We start from the raw sequence: 22,686 nt of genomic DNA on the forward strand, positions 1-22,686 counted from the left end.
CGGGGGTGGGGCCTTCGGGAACCAGCAGAGGGAAGTCTCGCGAGGCTTGTCGCTCAGCGGCTGCGGGTCGCGGAGGTTCTGGTCCGCCCGGGATGGGGCCGAGACGAGTGGGTTTCCCGTACGTCCCGCCGCTGTGTGAGCAGGACTGTGCGTCCGCTCGCTGAGCAGGCGCAGCGAGGGCGCGGAGACCACTCCGTGGGCACTCCACCTCGCGGGTGGTCGTCGCCCCAGGGGGACTGAAGCGCAGTGGAATAACTACACGCGTGGGCGAGCCTCTGAGCCGGGCTTCCTCTCTCCGTGCTCTCCCTGAGGTCCTGCCGGGAACTGAGGTACGGAAAGTTCCCTGAAAACCCTGGGCCTGCACGCCGCGGGACACCCCTTCCGGGTTCCCCTTCCTGCCACTCGGGAGCTCCGTGGGCGGTGGCCTGAGGGACTTGTCACTGTTGAGTTTACCTCAGCACACTTGACCGCGTTTGCGCCTGGGACTTAGCCACGGTCCTGAGGGAGCTGCTGGGATCGTTTGAGTCCCTCAGCGGCCTTCCAAATTCGGTTTCAAGTTGAAAAACTGGTTTTCTCCAGACAAATGTTTCAGAAGCTCCAAGTGTGTGCATTCCACCATTTTCAAGAACAGTGCAGTTCTCTGCTTTCAGAGTGATGTGTGTGGACAGGATGCTTATTGGTGTGTGTGGTCTGCACGCATTCTTTCTTTATCCCATTCTAAGGTTTTCTTTGAAAGACACATGCTTTTTATATTGCTACCAGCATCTGTGTCTGCTCCTCAAGAGTGAGGACTCTCTTTTCTTCCCGTCCTCCTTTCCAGAACACGGACCTCAGAACTGCCTACGTTCTGTATTCCACTCACACTGCACCAGGTTTTTTTGCTTCTTTCACTGTGACTGTTACAGTTGCCCTTCCTCCACCCCAAACCGGTGTCCCCGCCTCAGCCTTCCATACTTACTGTGACATGTATTCGCCTGAAACTTTTTCAAGTTCTAATTTAAGCATATCGATTCATCAGGGTTTTTTACCATCCTATCTCATCATATTTTACCTTTTCAGTGTCATCTTATTGCCACCCCTAATTCCTTTCCAAACACTGTGCCATGTGAGTCCATATAGTCTGCTAGAATGCTTGCTTTTCCTTCTGTCTTATCATCTATCAAAACCCAATTCATAGATGATTCTTTTTAGACTCCCTCCGGTGACATTGACAGTACAATGAACTCGGATAGCTCTTGACATAGTTTTGCAGTATTCATTAGGATGTATTATTTGTTCAATTACCTGTCTCTCCTGCCAGCTTGAACTTGAGTCTGGAATCATGTCTTATTCATGTTTAAAACAAATGCTATCTCAGTGTTGGCACAGAGCAAGCAATATATATATATATATATATATACACATACACGCACATATATATATTTATTTATAATGTCATTCTAAAGAATTTGATATAAAAATTCTGTCTCTTAGAAGTCAGAATATTAGAACCTAAAGGAACTTTTTTTAGGGTAAAAGCCTTTACTTACCTGCTTTGAACATGAGCAGTCATGTACTCCTAACACTTATGTAATTGTACTTTTGTTGTTAGTGGTTGGAGATTGTATATAATATCAAAAGCACATGCATGCACACACCCTATGTATTCAAATGACTCTATGTTAGTATCATGTTTGACAACTAGGATTTTATGTGATGCAAATGTTTTTGATAGTGCTCAGCATAAGAAAAATTTTACCGACTCTTGGCCATATGTTAGAAATAACTGGTTTGGGTTAGGTTAGTCCTTTTTTGGATTGTTAATTTGAACACACACACAGCATAGCCACGATTTTAAGGAGCATATAAATTGGTCTTCATTCAATGTGCTCTTTCTCTCAAATTGTGTTCCTTTCAACTTTAAGAACTGCTTTTCAGCCAGGCGGTGGTGGCACATGCCTTTAATCCCAGCACTTGGGAGACAGAGGCAGGTAGATTTCTGGGTTCGAGGACAGCCTGGTCTACAGAGTGAGTTCCAGGACAGCCAGGGCTACACAGAGAAACCCTGTCTCAAAAAACAAAAACAAAACAAAACACAAACAAAAAAAGAACTGCTTTTCTTCCTCAAGCTCCAAGTACATTAATTTTCAGGAAGAATAGAAACTTTCTGTAATTTCAAATAGTTTATATGTCTTTACAAGATACTCATTTTTATGTGTTCTTTATATACATTCTTTATGTTTGTTTATGAGTTGTTGTTGGAATCTGTACGTAGACTTGACTGTCCTAGAACTCACTTGATAGACCAGGCTGGCCTTAAGTTCACAGATAATCACCTGGCTCTGCCTCCCTAGTGCTGAGATTAAAAGTATGTACCACCATATTTGACTATATACATTCTTGATCTCTTAAAGTATTTCTCTGAATGACTTGAAACACATTTTTATTTTGCTATTTTCATGTGCCAGTTAATATATTACCTTTGTATTTACAAACACTAGAGGTACCCACCCGAGCAGTAACAATTTAAACTCCTGACATTTAAAAATACAGCTGTCATATGTCACCATTTTTTTTAAATCTCCAGAAATTGGGTAATTAGTAGATTTGTTTATGAAAGAAACAAGAGTTACTTGAATTTTTTCGGATTTTTCCTTAACTAAAGCTAAAAAGTAACCAGCTGGCAGTTGCTGCTGTGGGTGGGTGGTGGTTTCTCTAAGGAGCAGCAGAATGTTCTGGACCATCTGTAAGACTCTGACTGCAGATGTCTTAGTGGTCGAGTGGGTGAAAATGTGGCTAAAGCAGGAAGCAAAAGAAGAAAGGAAACTTGTTTCTTAAAGGTGTACCTTTGTAATTTGAGCCTACCTGTTTAAAATAATTTAAGTGTATTATGGCTAGTTAAGACAAGCACTGAGAAAATAAGCAAATACATTGAAAATATTCCTTTTTTAAATTGGAGTCATTTTTTTTAGTGTGTAACAGAATGTGTTAAACAGTATCCCACTTTATTTACTGGTCAAAAGGGAAGAGAAGCATCTTTCAAAAAGGATGGCAAAACAGATTCACATTATAAAACATTTTAAGCTTTTCTGAGGTTTACAAACAGGAAATGAGTATATAGATTTTCAGAAGCTGTGTCACTGTTTTTCTGAAATGTTAATTAGGTGTTGAGTTTTCTGTTTATAATTCCTTCTGTGTGGATGAGAGTTTTTAAATCTAAAACATAAAATGTAGTTCATTTAATTAGTTTTTGTGCAGCCTAGAGAACATGTTCTTAAAAGCTCACCATAACTCACTGCTAATTAAGACTAGTTAATTTTTATGTATACTTAAAACAATTGCTAAATTTTTATAGTTATGAAAATTATTTAAAAATTTGTTGTTTAAAATTGTTTATATACATTTCGATATGACTTAAAATAAAAAAATTAAATCTTTTAGAAACTCCACTTTGTAGAATCAGGGAATTTGTTCTTTCTGTGAGACAGTTTTTACATAGGAAGAAGCAAATAAGGTCCTTGGATCCAGCTTGGCTGAAGAGTTCCAGTCCTTGCATGAAGCTGGCTGTCATTCAGCTACTTTATTTGGAATTTTTGAGTATATTTTTTTCAATGGAAAAAAAGGAGTTAACACTTGTTCTTTGTCTAAATGGCAAAATAAGGTGGTGTTCTTCAGGTCCAGAGAGCTACCATTTTGAATTAACTAAAATTATTGGGCCTGCACTTTCCACCAACCCTCACAGCCTGAGTTTGATCCCAAGCTCACATGTTTGGTGGAGAGAGCCTGTTCCAAGTTGTCCTCCACACATGTGCCATGGCAACCCAACTAGAATAGAAAAGTAAATATATTATTATTACCTAGCAGTTTGAGTATGGTTGTGATGGATATCATCACTGTTGTAGTTGTTTCTTTAATGATAGTAAACATTTTTCTATGTGCTTTTTATTTTATTTATTTGCCATTTATATATCTTTTAGGATAAATATTAAAGCCTTCTGGCCATTTTTAAAAATTCGACTTATTCTTCCTCCTCTGATAGTTTTTTTCCTAAACAAGTACTTCATCAGATGTGGATTAGGAATGGCTCCCCCTAGCAAGTGTGTCTTCTCCCACTGTCTTAACTGTCTGACAGTCTGTTTATTATCTTGATGAAACCTTGTTTATCAGTGGTTTATAGAGTTCTTATGTTTCATGCTTTTGGTATCATGCCTAAAAAAAGATCTTTAATATCTTCAGATTATAGAGTTTTCTTTACCATCTCCAGATTATAAGGATTTCCTTTGCATTTTTTTCTTAACACATTACCATTTCTCATTTTATACTCGTTCATGTTCCATTTTAAGAAAAACTTTATAAATAGAATTGTATTGAGATTAGTTTCCAGCATATGCATGTCTAATTCTTCCAGTGCCACTTGTTGAAAAGATGCTAACCTTTTGCACAAAAAAAGAAAAAAATGGGTATGTGGATATGTGTATGGGTGTGTGGCGTGTACATTTGGCCTTGAAGGCTGGAAGAGGGCTTTGTTTTGCAGCTGGGGTTGGTGACATTTGTGGGTTCCCTGCCAAGGGTCTTGGTGTCTGAACACTAGTCCTCATAGTTGAGCACAGCACTGTTAACCACTGAGCCGTTGGTCTAGTCCTGAGACCCTCTGATTTGCCTTTTTACCTTTTTTTTTAAACTTTGTATAGCCCAAGATGGCCTTGAACTCACTATATGGTAGTTCATGCTAACCCCAAACTTGGAGTGAACCTTCTGTCTTAGCCTTCTCAGTGCTTGAGTTACAGAAGTATGAGCACCACATTCCTTTTGCACATTCAGAAATAAATCGGTTAGTCTTCTGTGGCCTATGATTCTGATTTCCTTGCTTTCTGTAGTAATTGCAAAATCAGCTTGTCAGTTTCTAGCTGCATTAGATTGATGACTGAAAACCTGTTGTCTTTATGAGTCTTTAAACCCTTGAGCATTGTTGGCATATTTTTTAGCTATTTTGGTTGGTTCTTATACCTCTACCTCCCAACCTTATTCCACCCTAGTCCCTTCCAACCCCACAACACTAGGTAGAAGGGAAAAAAGGTTAAAGGGGACATAGACCTCTTTAGACTACTTCCTGCTGATTAAAGGCATCCAGTCCTTAGGGGCAAGTGCAATCCTCATCCGAATATCCAGCAAACACAAAAGCAGCAGCAAGAGGAACATCCGCTGCCACAGACCCTCTTGGGGCTTTCCCATTTATACCCTCTCCAGAGTCCCCAGAATTAAATTATCTCCTGCTGGCAAAAATCACCCCTGCTAAGTGCATAAGGCAAATCATAATCACCTTCTGTGAAACAACCTCTTATCCACACCTGCGATTTTAAAAAAAATTCACATGGCGTAACTGGGTTTTGTTTTGTTTTAAACTGGGTTTTTTAAAGAAACCAAAATTCTCACTGCAGAGCACAGTACTTTCTCCACATATTTTATGTATGTGAACCTTTTGCCTGTATGTATGTATGTATGTATGTATGTATGTGCTCCAAGTACATGCTTGCTGTCTGCAGAGTTCATGGGATTGTGTCAAATCCCCTGGAATTAGTGTTAGGGAAAGTTGTGAGCTACCCATAGGTGCTCAGAAGCAAACCTAGGTCTTTTGCAGGAACAGCAGTGTTCTTAACTGTGAGCCACGTCTCAAGCCCTTGATGTGTTTTAGAATCTGTCACTGAAGGTCTCTGGGTATGGAGCTTTTTTTGTAAGGTATTTTTAACTCAGTTTCTTTCCTAGTTAAACTTGTCAGAAAATAGCTGTGGGCTTGTGGTTATGTAACTCCAGTGACTATAATAGTTATAGGACTATTACTAGTTATTTATTTCTCCTTGTATGACTTTATGTCACTTGTGAGTTTTGAGGAGTTAAATCTGTTTAATCTCAACTTCTTAATTCATGTATATGAGATGTGTTATTCTGTTCACTTGTGTTTAAAGTGTATTATGGCTCTGCAGTGATTTCCTTGCTCTTTAAGCGAGTGGGAGTTGAGACAGACTGTGTAACCCACACTAGACTCCTTCTCTTGATCCACCTGCTGCAAACTCTTGGGTAGTGGGATTGCAATTATGGGTCACCACCCCTATCTCTTTATTTGTTCTTGGTTTGGTTACTTAAATCTCTCTCAGTACCTATCTCTACATGTCCCACTCCCCATCTCCATACATGCACATACATGTTTTATGGGTCTTTTTAAAGAACCGGCTTTTAGTTTTACTGAGTTTAATTCTTTATCTTTTATTAACTTTGGGTTTATTCTGCTCTTTTTCTGGTTTCTCAAGGTTAGGGCCTATATAATTGATTTCAGATCTTAGATTCTAATACGAATGTTTTATGTTATGCTATAAATTTATCTTAAAGAACCATTTTATTGAATTCATTTCTAGGATTTCTCTTTAGTTCTTTTTCGTGTTTTTTGCTCATTCTTGCTCTGTAATTCTAATTTCATTCAATATTGTATTTTTTTTTAGATCTATTGAGCTGTCTGACCTTAAGTTTTACATATGTGTGTGTGTCTTTCTGTCTGTCTGTTTGTCTGTGTGGGTATGCACACATGCATTGGGGTGTGCTGAAGCCAGGTAGAGTATTGAATCCCTGGACCTGAGGTTATAGACAGTTCTGAGCCACTTGGTGTGGGTGCTGGGACTTAAACTACAGTCCTCTGCAGGAGCAGCAAGCATGATTACCCCTGAACCATGACTCCAGCCCCTAGCTGAGCATCTTAAGAATTATTCTCTTAAATTGTTTCCTTATTTGTTTGCTTGTTTATTTGTTTATTTGAGATGGGGGTCTCACTATGTACACTGTCCTGTAACTCACCATGTAAACCAGGCTGGACTTAAACTCACAGAGATCTGCCCAGCTTTGCTGAACTCTTTATCCAGCATTTCACCTATTTGTCATTTTTGGAATCTGTTACAGAAGGAATCTCTTGTTTTTTCAGATTTCTGTTTTGCTTTGGAGTCTATCATGGCCTGTCAATCAGCCTCCTGTGAGGCCACCATGTGGGTTTCAGGTTATGCTTCCCAGCAGCATTGTTGCTGGGATTGCGGCCTGGATCCCCACACCATAGATTGCTGGAACTCTTGTTCACCCACCTTGCAGAGGAAAGACTTGCCCTGCCTGAGCCATGGCACCTTTGCAGCAGATGTCTGTCCTGCTGTTGTGTCCCTGCTGCTACTGCAGCCCAGGCCTGGGCTCTTCAAGACTCCTCTTGCTCTTGCTGATATTTAGGGGTTGCCCTTGGTGACTCCTTCAAAGTGCAGCTGAACACCTGCTGTTTCTGGTCCATGCGCTTGAGAAAAGAAGTGAATATTAGGTTCAGCCATCTCAAAATCCCTTTAGTGTCTGTTAAAATATAGTGAAAGTTGCCTGTAGTGGCTAATGATATTCTCTGTGGAAACTTCCCACCCCAAGGAAAGATTCAGGAATTGGGATCTTAATGTCACTTTACATAAGAAGCAGAAGCTCCTCCAAGAGGAGGTTGAGACTTTGACATAGATAGCAGAGCACACGCGCGCCCACACACACACACACACACACACACACACACACACACACACACACACACACACGGGCAGGGGAGGGTGCAGGAAGGGGGGATAAGCAAGGGAGAGTTCTTACAGTAAGATTTGCATTTAAGCTTATGGTATCCTACCAGGTAGTATAGGATATTCCTAACTGCTTTTCCTCACTAAATAATGAAGTCTCAGAAAGTGAAGCTTAAGAAGGAAATCTATGATGATATGATATGCTAACTTTAAGTCCTGATTTTAATTTATTTATTGGTTCTCCTTTAGAAATGAGCTGCACCATTGAGAAGGCACTTGCTGACGCTAAAGCCCTTGTTGAAAGGTTGAGAGATCATGATGATGCAGCAGAGTCTCTCATCGAGCAGACCACTGCCCTCAGCAAGCGAGTGGAAGCGATGAAGCAGGTCTGACTTTCCCTTGCAGACTTTACTTACCAAAGTTTTATTAATACTTGGCTAAGTAATACATAAATTATAAATATCTCAGTTAGTGTTCTGTTGCTGTGAAGTTTAATCCATTATCATGGCAAGTAGCTTGGCGGCATACAGGCAGACAAGCTGGAGTAGGTGCTGAGAGTTCCTCATCTGAATCCACAGGGCAACAAGGAGAGACTCTGGGTTTGGAATGGGCTTTTTTGAAATGCTAAAGGCCACCTCTTTGAGTGACACACTTCCTCTAACAAAGCCACACCTCCTAATCCTTTCAAATAGTGCCACTTGCTGGTGACCTAGTGTTCAACTCCTTAAGCCAGTGGGAACTATTTTCATTCAGTCCACTACAATAAACTACTACTTAAGCAAATAATTTCTAATTAATTAAAATTTTCAAGTAGCCTCACTTGTATGTTTGTTTCATTTTGGACTAGGGTATTATGTTTTAGTGACATGTATTTAGGTAGGTATACTGGCTAGTTTTGTGTGTCAACTTAACACAAGTTAGATTCATCAGAGAGGACAGAGCCTCAGTTAAGAAAATGCCTCTATGAGATTCAGCTGTAAGGCATTTTGTCAGTTAGTGATGGGGGTGGGAGGCAACCTATTGTTTGTGGTGCTATCCCTGGGTTCCATAAGATTAGGAGGCTTAGCAAGCCATAGGAAACAAGCCAGTAAACAGCACCCTTCCATGGCCTCTGCATCAGCTCCTGCCTCCAGGTTCCTGCCCTGTGAAGTTCTTGTCCTGACTTCCTTTGATGATGAACATAGTTATGGAAGTATAAGCCAGATAAACCCTTTCCTCCCCAACTTGCTTCTTGGTCATGGTGTTTTGTCACAGCAGTAGAAACCCTAAGACATATATGTATTTTAAAACCTATAAATTTCATCCCTCTTTTGACTAAAATGCACATTTGATTAAGTAATAAGTGAAATTGTTAAGTCTAAATACATTTCTTAAGGACCAGATAACACATTTCACTAATGTTAGCATGCATTGGACATTTTGCTCTGTTATATGTCAAGATGTTTATAATTGTCCTTATAAAAGTGCTTGGATATTATTGAGCAACCAAATAGTTTTTGGAAATAATGCAAGAAAATATCTATTTTTCACCCTATGTAGTTATTTCAGGTTAATTTTTTTCTAGCATGTTTTAAATCTATTATTTACAGAAAGAAATTAAGTAGGTTTTGCTTCTTAGTAATAGAATGTGGGTGAATCTTCCAGTAGACAATCAAATTCAGCTACTGTGTAAGCCATCCCTTCATAAAGATTTCCAGCTTTAAAAAAAGGCAGCCCTAGCTGGGCGGTGGTGACACATGCCTTTAGTCTCAGCACTTGGGAGGAAGGCAGATCTCTGAGTTATCCAGTTTGGGCTACAGAGAAAGTTCCATGACAACCAGGGGTACAAAGAGGAAAACTGTTTTTCTCTGTCTCTTAAAAAAAAAAAAAGGAAAGGAAAGGAAGGAAGAAGGGGAAAAAGCAAGCAAGCAGCCCTGAATTAAGGCTCTTTAAAAGTCACCAGAAATAGTGTAGCAAGGTCACTCACTTAATCTACTTTGCATCTATGTCTCCCTAAAACCTTATGTTCCCTGACCATCCAGCCTGACTCCTGCACTCCAGTAAGCATAGACCTGGTGTGATATGTTTTTAAAGATTTATTTATTTATTTATTGTATATGCATATACTGTTGCTGTCTTGCTATCTTCAGACACACCAGAAGAGGGCATCCGATCTCACTACAGATGGTTGTGAGCCACCATGTGGTTGCTGGGACTTGAACTCAGGACCACTGGAAGAGCAACCACTGTTCTTAACCTTAAGCCATCTCTCTAGCCGCCAAAGGAGTTTGACTCCTGAAGTTAGGAACGAGGAGTGTTACTGTGTTAGTTAGGGTTTTAGTGCTGTGAAGAGACACCATGACCACTGCAACCCTTTTAAAGGAAAACGTTTAATTGGGACTGGCTTACACTTGAAAGGTTTAGTCCATTCTCATCATGGCAGCATGCAGGCAGACGTGTAGAGGAGCTGAGAATTCTACATCTTGATCCACAGGCAGCAGGAAAAGAACAGGCTTGACCTTCTGAGACCTTAAGACTCACTCCTAGTCATGCACCTACTCCAAGGCCCACCTCTTAACAGCACTGCTCCCTGTGAGCCTGCGGGGCCGTTCTCTTTTAAACACCAGTTATGATGAATTTCTTGATACCTATTCAGTAAGAATGCCTCAAGAAAAATGAATTCTAAAGTTGCATTCCCACTTTAAAAAAAAAATCAAAATCCAGCCAGGTATGGTGGTACATGCCTCTATCCCAGCACTTAAGAAGCAGACGTAGGTGGATCTCTTTGCGTTTGAGGCCTGCCTGGTCTACATAGTGACTTCCAGGACAGCCAGAGCTACATAATAAGCAGACTGTCCATTCTCCAAGAAAAATCTGCTTCCTCCATTTTGTATACATCCATCAGTCTTTCTGGCTTCCTGCCCTCAACCCTGGAAACCACTGAGCTTCTCTCCCAGTGGATGGCCTGCTCTAGACACTACATGTGAGTAGGATGTGAGATACCTGCCTTCTGTGATTGGTCTCTTACCATGTTTAAAAATTCATCTGGGTTGTAATATGTATCTACTCATTGCCCCATAATATTCCACTGCAAGGGGACTCAGTGTATCCTGTTTCTCCTTTCTTCCGTGGCTAGATCCTTGAACTCTTCTCTTTTTTTCTTATTGTGAGTAAGAGCATTGTGAACATTTTCTCTTCCTTAGGAATAGAATGTTGGGTCATATAATGCCTGTTTAATACTTGGAGGTTCTGCTCATTTATACTCATATGTCAGATAAAAATTTGCAATTAATGCCTTCCTATATGTTGTTCTTTAACCTTTCGTTAGTATCAGGAGGAAATCCAAGAACTTAATGAAGTAGCAAGACATCGGCCACGATCCACACTAGTTATGGGAATCCAGCAAGAAAACAGACAAATCAGAGAATTACAACAAGAAAACAAAGGCAAGATAAATGTCACTAAAGAGAACTTTAATCTTTCATTGTGATATTGGTTTGGGACTGATTCATATACTCATAAATGGGAGAGGGGCTGGAGAGACGGCTCAGTAGTTATGAGCACTTGCAGCGGACTCAGGTTCATTTCCCAGCACCCACATCAGGCAGAGCTTACAGTCTCTATAACTGTCCTCCAGAGGACTTGACAATCTTCTGGTTTGTCTGCTGTGCAGACATACATGCAGGCTCTCATGTATACACATGAAACAAAATAGAATCTTTTTTTTTTAATGGGATAGTTAACAGAAGTTACTTTTTTAACATTTAATCTCATTTTCTGGTCTGTATCCCTAGATATACTTATTGCTGCTTTATCCAGTCCTCTGTGTGAATGTCTGCTCAGCTTGGCATCGTCTTAGATGCCTCTCTTCGACATCCCGTTTGCACTGTTTTTGTCACCTGTAAAGGAACTCCACTCCATCCTCTACCTCATGAGCCAGGGTACTCATGATCCCTGCCATCCTCTCCCTCTCTCCTCCAACACACACATTAGACTGAGCTTTCCAGAATAAGTATTTTATTTTCTTGAACAAGGCCCTTCAGTCAGTTCCTGGTCTCTCCTCCAGACATACATTCTGCCATTGCAAATCAGTTCTTAAGACATCCTTCACCGCCACACCCCTTGTGTAGGTTTTTCATTCCTTCAGTCTTCAATCAACATAAGAGCTCAAGTTCATCGCAACACTCCACTTCTGTGGAACTTTCCCCAGTCTGAAGTTATTTCTAAGAAATGAGTTTTAAATGAACCCTTTGAAAAGCTGAGAGAGGGCTCAGCAGATCAGGGCACTTGCCACCAAGCCTGACAGCCTGAGTTCTATCCCTGGAACCCATGGGGTCAAAGGTAAAGGTCAATTGCAGGTTGTCTTCTGTGCATGTACCATGGTATACCTATAAGATGCCAGTGTTTCAATAAATATTATATGGAAGAGCATAGTTTACCTAATCTTAGCTCATCTGAATAAAAGCACATTGTTCTTGATAGAACTGCGGACATCCCTGGAAGAGCACCAGTCTGCCCTGGAACTGATAATGAGCAAGTACCGAGAGCAGATGTTCAGACTGCTCATGGCCAGCAAGAAAGATGACCCAGGTATAATAATGAAGTTAAAAGAGCAACACTCAAAGGTAATCCTTTCTACGAAATTGACTTGGAATGAAAATGGCGTGGGGGAGGCGTTGGTTAACCTACATTCAGATTTTAAACAGTGAAAATCTAGTAATAATTGTTTCAATGCATATAAAATACCTCACATTTTTAATTGACATTTTCAGTCATTGCCCCCCCCCTGCCCCATTTCTTGTTACATACTGTTTTTTTACTTGGCTTATTCTTCTAACTCCCTTTGCTCCTTAGTAACAGGGTCTCACTATATAGCCTCTGGTTGTCCAGGAACTCACTCTGTAGACCAGGCTAGCCTTCAGAGATCCACCTGCCTCTGCCTCCTGATTGGTTTCTTTAGTAACTTTAAGATGGGGCACACACGTTTGTGTGTGTGTGTGTGTGTGTGTGTGTGTGGTATGTGTTTACAGAAATAAACCATTTTAAAAATAAAAGATTCTCTGCTTCTAAGTAGTTATTTTTTTCTAGTAAGTTTGTGCAATGCTACATGTTAGACAGACAGACACTGAAATGCTTTTAAGGTCAGGCAGCTGCTGAGTGTAGATTGCTTTCTTGAAGAGTCTAGTCTGGATAAGGCCAACTCATTTTCATGAAACACTGGGGTTAAGGAAGGAATTGAACCAATACTATGTATAGTTGATACCATTTTAGAAGATAATATTCGTTACAGAGCATTTCAGTGTATCCTAAGCCTGGTGACACTCACCCCTTTAACCCCAGTACTTGTGAGATAGAGGCAAAAAGGTCAGGATTTAGGTATAGCCTGGACTACATGAGATGGTTAGAGCTGAGGTGGTTAGGGTGAGCATTCTTGCAGTCAGTTTACTTAGGGTCACTTGGGGGTCAGTTGTCAAGACAAGCAGGATAACTGTTGCTGTTTACATTAAACTGAATTTTAACTGCCAGTGTGAAATAAAAATACTAAACTAGATTGGATAATGATAAAGTAACCTACTTACAACTAATATTATTTAAGAAATAGTGGTAGTTATGTTATTATATATATATTTCTCAATTATTGATACATATTCTTGAATCTTTAAAATATTTTTTTCCATGATGATGTCTGTAGATTTTTAAATTATCCCATCAAAATTAAGTAACTATTAGTATTCTTTGGGTGACAGATCTACATATTAAGAATTAACAACTACCTCTTGTGTTAGTAGGAGAATAAAGAATTAAAATTGGATTTAATATTATCTAGTTGTAATTAATATTCATGCCCTAACAAAATGGAAGTTCTTGGATATTTAACTAGTCTTCTGAATGTAAAGTCTATATTGTTAATGATAATATTCGTTACAGAGCATTTCAGTGTATACCTAAGTCTGGTAGCACTCACCCCTTTAACCCCAGTACTTGTGAGAGAGAGGCAAAAAGGTCAAGATTTAAGGATAGCCTGGACTACATGAGATGCTATCTTAATTCTACCCTCCTACAAAGAAATAAGTAAATGTGTAACTAAGAGGATTTTTTTTAAGTATAAAGAATTGAAGTGCAGTTTTAATTTTCAAAGGCCCTCATGTTCTACAATTTTAAAAATGAAATTTTGAAAGAAGAGTAAACACTATGGTGGGCAGGAGCTAGGGGTGTAGAGTAAAGTCCAGCAGATCGTTAGTCCCATGTAGTAGCAACTGTGACAGCATCTGTTTTCTAAAGCACATGAGATGGGGCAAGCTCCATGGTAGAGCATGTGCTGAGCATGCCTGAGGCTCTGGGTTTAATTCCCATACCAAAAATAAAACCCACTGGTGTACCATTCATCTATGCTCTCCTGTTCATTTAAAAAGTTAAACACTTCCTAAGTAGCCACTAAAGCTTCCATTTTTATTATGTAGATTGAGGTCATCTGAGTGCTGATCATTGCCTTCCGTAAAGTGACTGTTCAGTTATTTGCTATTAATTCTAACTAATACATACTAATGTTTGTGGTTTTGATTTTTCCCAAAAAGGAGACACTCTGGCTCAGTAAATTAAACATTGATTAGTACCCTGTGTTTAGTTGTTATAGGCAAGAACAAGGTAAATGAAGGAATTCATTATATTACTGTTAAGCTTACAGTGTAATGGAAGATAGAGAAAAAAAATGTAACTATGATATAAGGTAGTATGATAAAAATTAGTAGTTATTATAGCAGGAGGAGCAAAGTCTGAAAGGCAAATTATTTAATCTAGCCTTGAATTAACTACAGGAGTGGGGGGTGCAAAAGCAGAGAAATGAGACAAAGGCACAAAAGTGCAGGATTCTAGAATTGTTTAGGCACCAGTGGTCTAATATGCCTAAACAGAAACAATTCTGGAACACGCTTGGGAACACAGACGATGTAGCTGCACTTTGGAGCATGAGTCCCACTTGAAGCTACAGTAATATAGTTTTACACTCACCTAGAGCTTTTTGAGTCCATATTTAAAAATCACTAGAAAACATAACTTAGTTTCGTCCAAATACTTATTTTTACATATTTTTTAACAGATGCCTTTTTGGAAATCTTAAAAAAGCAAACATTCCACAGTTGGCTAACACGCATGAACTAACACTCACTCAGTTTATTGTGACGGATGAAATCCGTATTAACACTGTAATGACTCTGTACTACAGATTGACATGGTACATCGTAACAGCTGCGAAGGATTCTTCCTGGATGCATCTCGGCACATCCTTGAAGCACCTCAGCACGGACTGGAGAGGAGGCACTTGGAGGCAAATCAGAATGTACACTAAATCAAACAGCCAACTTTGGGGATGGACGGAAGTGGGGTCCATTTAAAAAGTTGTTTTACTTTGACTTGCCCTTCAGATTAGATCAGCAAATAAATGGAATCAATGAAAGAACGGTGTGCTTTTCATGGCCATGCTGCTGAGTCTAAGACGCTTCAGTTTGTCCCAAGTTCTCTGTGTTTCATGCACAGGATATAAGTAATTATACATATACATACATAAAATTTACATACATAAAACTACAAATAATGTCTTTGTGTGTATGTGTATATATGTATATATATGTGTGTATATATATACATACACACACAATGTGACAGAAACTTTCGAGATGTTTACCTACCATCCTTTTTTGCTCTTGCTAGACGCTGCTGAAGTTTTTGTTATAAAACTGTGTATTTTTAAATGTTTTCTTACTCAGAAGGCAGAGGCAGGGAGATCATTGTGAGTCTGAGGCCAGATTGATCTACATAGTACGTTCCAGGCTAGCCAGAGTTATGCAGTAAGACCCTGTCTAAAAAAAGAAAACTGTATTTTCTTTATAATAACTTTAAGCCTATTAGTATAAAAGGGCTGGTCCATCAAACTTGAAACTTTTAATTTAGATCTTTAATTATTTGCAGTCCTTTTGTTTGATTTCACAAATAGGAAAACCTTTTGTGCAGACATAGCTGTACATAGTGATGCTCTCTGCCTGTGTCTTAAGTTTTGTTGCTGCAGAGTAGGAATAAACAGACATAGAAGTGAGCAGTGTGTCAAGACAGCTGTGTTGGTGCCTGGGCTTCAGAGCGTATAGCTCTTGCTTTGTGTCCCTTAAAAGCAGTGGGACCCTCACAGCTAGTGAGTAAGTCGTTCACGGGGCCTCTATTTCATGCAAAGTATGCTTTGTTTCTTCCGGGTGGTCTTGTTAAAACAGACAGTACTAAAAACTAAAAACAGACAGTACTAAAAAATCAACATTTCATTTCATTCATTTCATTCATTTTAAAGGCAAGAAATTATTGGCTTCCTATGTTCCTTTTAAGCCTATGCTAGTGCCACAGTTGTGACTACATTATAAACTGAGAAAGCCATTGGTATTCAAAATTTCTTACCATCATTCAGCTATTCAATTTCTGTACTGTGTCCTCTGTAACAGGCATCTTAGTGACCTTGCAGTATGGCAGACAATGGTAACTCCTTGCTTTGGTAACAGCTTTGCTACCACAGGCTAATCCAGGGCTGTCCAGTAGACCATAGAGGGTATCTGTGTATCATGTGGAAGGTACTTATCCACATATCACCATTAACCACTTAAAAGTGTTGTACAAGTGAGAGACAGGATTACTAATTTTTAACGTACTTAGTTTTTATTTTAATTGCACTGTACTAGACAAAGCAGATTAGTTCTTTATTGTGTCTTCTGAGTGCTATGTACAAAGATTTCTCCATTAAGACAAAGGTATAACCTCCATTAAGGGTGTAGCCCTGGATTCATTCTCCAGAACCAAAAACATGCAAGATTATTCAGTGGGACTGGAGCGTAGCTCAGTGATAGGATGCTCTTGCAGTTTAATAGTTATGTGGGTTCTTTAAGGTCTTGATCAAATCCTTTCTATAACCATCCAACTATCTAAAAGACTTGATGTTCATTTGGAATTTTTTTTCATTGACTTTTCATTATTTTTTTGTATTAATATTAGCAAGGTGATTATTCTCAGGCTTCTGTTCAATTTTTAAACCCCTTTGTCTCCTTTACTGAACAAAGCTCATAAGGTTAGGGGAGGTATATTGAGAGGAACTGTTGCCTGGCTTACTGCTTGACACATCATAGATATGTAAAAAACAAGGAATGAGATTGAAAGAAATTGTAAAACTGATAATATGGGTATCTAATATAGTGAAATTAATTCTATTTTCATCACGTGGGAAAAAAATGCCACTTTGTGTTTTAATACTCCATAGCACTTTGTTCATTTTACATAATAATTCTTAAACAACAAACACTAGATAAGTAACAGACGGATGTAAACAATATTCTTCTTACTCTCAAGGAGGATTGGTTGAGTTGAATCAGCTTATATGCATTAATACTACAGAGGAGACTGAGTCACGCAGACTTCAGGGAAGAAGAAATAGCATGTGTGCCAACAGTTTTTAATCTTTCCCCTTTTACCACAGTACATGTAGATGTGAAAAAGAAATCTTCCTGGTCATTGTGATAAATGTGAATAAGTATTTTGCTATGGGGTTGAGTTATATTGCGATACATATCCTTAATACTAATCTTAACACCTGATGTCCACCAGTTTGTTATGATTCATGTTAAGAGGCCACATAAGGACATCACACTTTTGTTAGGTGGCAGTGCGGTTCTATCAAAAGAGACAACTCAAACCTAGTAAAGTCTTCCTCTCATCTCCACATCCACCCTTTCTTCCAGGAGTTGCAAGCACATGTTGACCAAATCACCGAGATGGCAGCAGTAATGAGAAAAGCTATTGAAATTGACGAGCAGCAGGGTTGCAAGGAACAGGAGCGGATATTTCAACTTGAAGTGAGTTTTAAACTTTAAATCAAATATGGGTTGAAAGTATGGCTGAAAACATTCAACCAGAGAACATTCCAGTCTTAACACCCACACTCTTTAAGTTGGTGGTCATGAGTTCTGAATCTGAATGCTGGTAACAGCCAGTGGAATAGACCACTGGGTAGTAATGTCAGAGTCTGGGGTCCGCAGGGATGCATAAGTATACCAGTAGCTGACAAAGTTGATTGTTAAACTAGGCATAGTGGCACTCGCCTTTAATCCCAGCATTTGAGAGAGAGAAGCAGGCGGATTTCTGAGTTCAAGGCCAGCCTGGTCTACAGCGCGAGTTCCCGGACAGTCAGAGCTGCACAGAGAAACCCTGTCTTGAAAAGAAAAGGTTGAGTTTTGATTCTGCATTGTGTTCATATATATCTGAGTTTTTAAAATTATGAAATTGAAGAAATATATGCATATGAATTCATTCACATATATATGAATTTCTTCAATTTCATAATTTTAAAATTTCAGTTCTTTGTGCTAGAGATCATAATGATATAAAAAAATTATAATGCACAAATAATGCCAGGCGTGGTGCTCCTTTAATTCTAGCACTTGGGAAGGAGAGGCAGGAGGATCAGGAAGGTTAGCCTCAGCTCTCCAGTGGGTAAACAGCTTAACTATGAAGCAGGAGGACCTGACTCTGGATCCAACACCATTGTAAAGGTCAGGTACAATGGCTAGCTGGAACAGTAAGTTCCAGGTTCAACAGGAAACCCCATCTCAGCCGGGTGTGGTGGTGCACGCCTTTAATCCCAGCACTCGGGAGGCAGAGGCAGGCGGATTTCTGAGTTCGAGGCCAGCCTGGTCTACAAAGTGAGTTCCAGGACAGCCAGGGCTACACAGAGAAACCCTGTCTCAAAAAAAAAAAAAGAAACCCTATCTCAAAAAAGAAAGTAGATTGCAACAGAGGAAGACTCCTGGCTTCAGCTTTTTGTCTTCAAATGTACATACACACATAGAACAGATACACCCAGAAAATACAATTTAAATCAATTTGCTTGGAATCATGATCAGGAAATTTCCTATGGATGGCCATAAAACCTACCTGTCTTGGAGCATATAGTACTCTCCCATTTATATAATAAGGGTAGGTCAGCTTTCTCAGCAAAGGACCAGAAAGCATTTTGGACTTTGCAAACTAGTCAGTTTATATCTGCTCAACTTCGTTGTGGTAATGCAAAAGGAGAAAGTCAGAACTATGCTCAGAAACAACCCTTGGGCCAGACCATTGAGACTTGAAAAGTAAGCCCACAACAGCTGTAGAGAATAGATTATAAAATGACAAAATTGCTTACAATATTAACCATTTACATATCTTTCTGAAAAATAATTACCTCAGCTGGTCTTGGCTGAACTTAAATTTTGCTGAGGGAAACATACCTACTAACTTCTATTGAGTGATGAAATCTACCTCAAAGTCTTAGTCATATAAACTTATCCCTAGCGCGAGTGTAGATGGGTATTTTATATACACACATATCATCTCCAGTCTGTGCAGAACAAGCTGATTTCTGCCTGGTCACCTGTTGCCTCTGCACACCTTAAGGCTTCCAGCAGTGAGGAGGCTGAGTACTGATGCTGCATCTTAAACACCATTTGAAATCTGGCTTTGTCTTTTGTTTCTTAGATCAAGTCTCACTGTGTAGCCCTGGCTGGCCTAGAACCCTCATGCAAACTAGAAAGCCCTCAGATTCATAGAGATCCCCCTGCCTTTGCCTACCAACTGCTGGGATTAAAGGCAGGTGTCACCACACCAGGCTTTGAAATCTGTTTAGATTGAGGTTGTGACTGCCTGTAACTCATAGTATATCTATCCATTTATGTGTTATAGAGTCTGCTTTCTGTGCCACACTTCATAAAATTGGCTTTTAAAATATGTATCCCTCTTGGAGCTGTCTTAAGGGACTCAGCCAAACCAGCAGTTTCTGTTTCTGCATGTTTCTCATCTTGGGTTTTCCTTATTTTCTTACAGCAAGAAAATAAAGGCTTGAGAGAGATCCTTCAGATAACTCGAGAATCCTTTTTGAACCTTCGGAAGGATGATGCGTCAGAGAGTACGTCTCTATCTGCCTTAGTGACTAACAGTGACCTGAGTCTGAGGAAGAGCTGAGTGGCTTTCTGTGCGGTCACTAGAATGGGCCCAGAAGTGAGTGGATGAGTGAACATAAAGCCCAACTTCAGTCAGCCTTTTCCGTCTGGTATGTACAGGGACACTGGCAAAGAGACGGCAGCAGAATGTATAACCAGTGGTCATAAACTAGATCCCAGTCACAGTCAGAAAGGAGACGCTGAGCCACAGAGTGAACAGCGAGTCTTCAAGGTGCTGCTGAGCACTGCAGTTTCAGAAGTGCTGTTGGCTTCTTAGATGCTACATAGATCACCCTGAATACTCCTAATAAATGTTGGAAAGCCTAAATTATCACAATTTTAAAAGTAAGGTTGGTGTGGTTTTCTGAATGGAAGACTTTGTTCTAAGTCTTACCTTCCTGTTCAGTGTCAGAGTTGGCATAGCTTGTGTACATAAAGCTGCTGAGTTGGTGCTCACCTGCCCATTTGCTCGGCCCTCATCAAAGGCAGTTCATGTTTAAAGACTATAGGAATACGTCACTTGCATCACAAACAGAAGGAACATACTTACACCTAATTCCCATAACTCTTAGCTAGCAGTTATTCACGACTTGCTTAAGTGTATGCATCTCAGGAAAGAAAGACAAAGAATATACTTTCTAAGAAAGACAGCCATATATAGACACATTTAGTAGGTTGAACTACTTTGAAAGATTATGTTTTGGTTCTCTGTTAACAATGAACCTGGTTCTTCCTCCTCTTTTCATCATGTTTAAGGATACAAGACAGTTCACCAATAGACAAGAGTTGACAATTTAATGTAATGAGATAGGTATGGTCATTTCCAAGTTAATTTGGAATTCCTTTATTGTTATTTAAGAAATTACTCTTCATACACTTACAAAGTAGATACAGGTTCCAAAAATCAAAGTTCTGAGTCTGAGTCTAAGCCTCATCTAGTTCTTATAACCTGTGAGGTTTTTCCTACAACCTGTGACTCAGAAACTGGCAGTGAAGTGTGGACACAAAGGGATTGTGCTTTGCACTTTAAAAAAAAAAAAAGCTTCTTAAGGCCACAGGATACAGAAGTGTGCTTTCATACCAACTGCAACCTAAACTTTTCTGTAGTGATAAGAATAAAAGATTATGAGATATGGCTGAAAATACACTATACTTGTATCTGAAGTCCATACTGAAATTAGCACAGACAGAAAGTTAGACTTTTCAATATATCATTTGTTAAGTACATATTACTTTGCAGTGTAATTTTATGTGTAATTTCATGTATTGGCAAAATTAAAAGGACTTTTCACTCCAGAACCTTTCATTCTGAAGTTTGAGGTGAGTGGGGTCATAGGTCAGTTAGGAAAGGGCCAGTTCCCCAGATGTTAAACCGTTCTCATGCAGAGGCCTTAATATTTTATATATAAGTGAATTTACTTTTAAGATTTTTCTATTGTTTTTTGGAAAGTAACCCTTAATTTAATGGTACTTTCTTTCATGTAGTTTTGTCCCAGGCCAGAATTTTAAAAAGAAGAAAAGCGGCACAGACGAGATGAGTCAGATCGATGTATTGAGCAGGTCTATTGTGAAACGTTATTTGAGAAGTAATTATTTTTATAAAAAATTATTTATCCTTTGTTTTCTTGGATATAATTTTAAGGTTGTGAATATTGAAAGACATTTGCTTTGTTTTTAGCAAGTTTTCCACCCCACCCCCATCCCCAAAATAAACAGCTTTAAGCTTACATATGAGAGTGTGCTGAAGAGGAGCCTATTTTGTCAATAAAGATGAGTGTTTAAAACTGGTCTGGTCTCAGGGTTAATTTAAAAACAAAGCTCACATTTCTTAAATATACTTTGTGTCTTTGCTGAGGGGATAGGTGGTGCTAGGGTTTAAACCCAGAACTTTATATACAAGAGCTCTTCTAAGCTGCATACTCAGCTCTTCAGCCTATTTGGGGGGGGGGGGGGCGGGTAGAGGGAGGGGCTGTTTGTGCCAGTGCATTTGTGGGTATGTGAGTGCATGTGTGTTTGTGCACATAACATGCCTTATTCCTGTATAGTGCTGTGACTCCCCTCAATTTTTCCAAGGTCTCACCCAGTCTATAACCTGCATAATATTTTAATGCCCCGGGACTCTCAGACTCTCAGACTTACAGCTCCTGCTTAGAGTTCTCATAACCTCCACACTAATCTGTGTGTAACTACCATAGAGACATTTCAGGCTGAAATTGCCCAAAGCCAAACTCCTCATCCCCAAACTTCTAAAGTGTTCCCCATCCTTGCAGGGCACCTTAGACTTTAGTTTCTTTTATATCTTGCATTGAATTTGTTAGCACGTCCTGCTGGCTGTTTATGCAGGAACATACCTGCTAGCCCTAGTCCAAGCCACAGCAGAGTAGATAATAACATTCACCCTTAGGCTAGGCAGTGGTGGCACACACCTTTGATCCCAGCACTTGTGTGGCTGAAGCAGGTGGATCTCTGGGAGTTTGAGGCTAGCCTAGTAGACAAAATGAATTCTAGGACACCCAGGGCTAAACCATGTCTCCAAAAAAAAAAAAAAAGAACAAAAACAAAAACTAAGAAATCATTGTCAGGACACTTGGTGTAGTATAAAGCAACAGAAAAACCAAAGGCCACATAATAAAAGTGTTAAGTTACACACCTACAGGGCTTGGGAGGTGGCTCAGTTGAGACAGTGCTTGCTCTACAAATATGAGGGCCTGCTCTTGTATTCCTCGAACTTATACAAAAAGCACTGTGACAAAGCCTAGAATTAGGGCCTAAACAGTTCTCAGGATCCTGGGGAAATTCAGGTGGAGGCTGACTTGGATCAGCAGGCTTGGCCACTTTGACTCCAGCATTCTGGTGACTAGGCTCCATTCATTTCTTCAGCAAGCCCATGTGCTTAACCTGGTTTCCCCAGTGCTTGCTTTAAGCTGAGCCTCCTTTGCTTCCCATCTGTGTGGATACTCAAATTGAAGATTTAAAAAAAACAAAACAGTACAGTGTAGGCATTCCATATATACCTCTGTATGTGCTGTGAGTCTTGTTTAAATCACTAGATATTTAATAGCTCTTATTCTTATCTGGAGAAGGCATTTGAGCTAGAACCTGGCAGGGCCTTGCACAGTCTTTACCACAGAGCACATCCTCAGGCCAGGCCACAT

The 22,686-nt window shown here is 39.7% G+C and overlaps 1 protein-coding gene across 2 annotated transcripts; it reads left to right on the plus strand.

The window, feature by feature from the left end:
* The first annotated feature begins 23 nt into the window (after positions 1–23).
* On the plus strand, positions 24–21,319 carry Fgfr1op2 (FGFR1 oncogene partner 2). Of its 2 annotated transcripts, NM_026218.2 has the most exons (7): positions 32–329; positions 7,803–7,939; positions 10,861–10,978; positions 12,015–12,157; positions 14,755–14,868; positions 17,297–17,410; positions 19,416–21,319. In NM_026218.2, the coding sequence occupies exons 2-7, from the start codon at positions 7,805–7,807 to the stop codon at positions 19,551–19,553; spliced, it is 762 nt and encodes a 253-aa protein (NP_080494.1). In that variant the 5' UTR covers positions 32–329; positions 7,803–7,804; the 3' UTR covers positions 19,554–21,319. The 2 variants fall into 2 exon arrangements, with proteins under 2 accessions (NP_001334442.1, NP_080494.1); NM_001347513.1 differs by lacking the exon at positions 14,755–14,868 and having other exon boundaries at positions 24–329.
* The last annotated feature ends 1,367 nt before the right edge of the window (positions 21,320–22,686 follow it).

The sequence above is a fragment of the Mus musculus genome, chromosome 6 (genome assembly GCF_000001635.26).
Source record: "Mus musculus strain C57BL/6J chromosome 6, GRCm38.p6 C57BL/6J".
Lineage (NCBI taxonomy): Eukaryota > Metazoa > Chordata > Mammalia > Rodentia > Muridae > Mus > Mus musculus.

Bases quoted from the DNA above. Each gene is read 5' to 3' on its own strand.
- Fgfr1op2 (NM_026218.2), top strand. From the start codon at position 7,805: ATGAGCTGCACCATTGAGAAGGCACTTGCTGACGCTAAAGCCCTTGTT. The intron at 10,979-12,014 runs GCAAGATAAATG...TGTTCTTGATAG, and splicing joins ATTACAACAAGAAAACAAAG to AACTGCGGACATCCCTGGAA. The intron at 12,158-14,754 runs GTAATCCTTTCT...TCTGTACTACAG, and splicing joins TAAAAGAGCAACACTCAAAG to ATTGACATGGTACATCGTAA.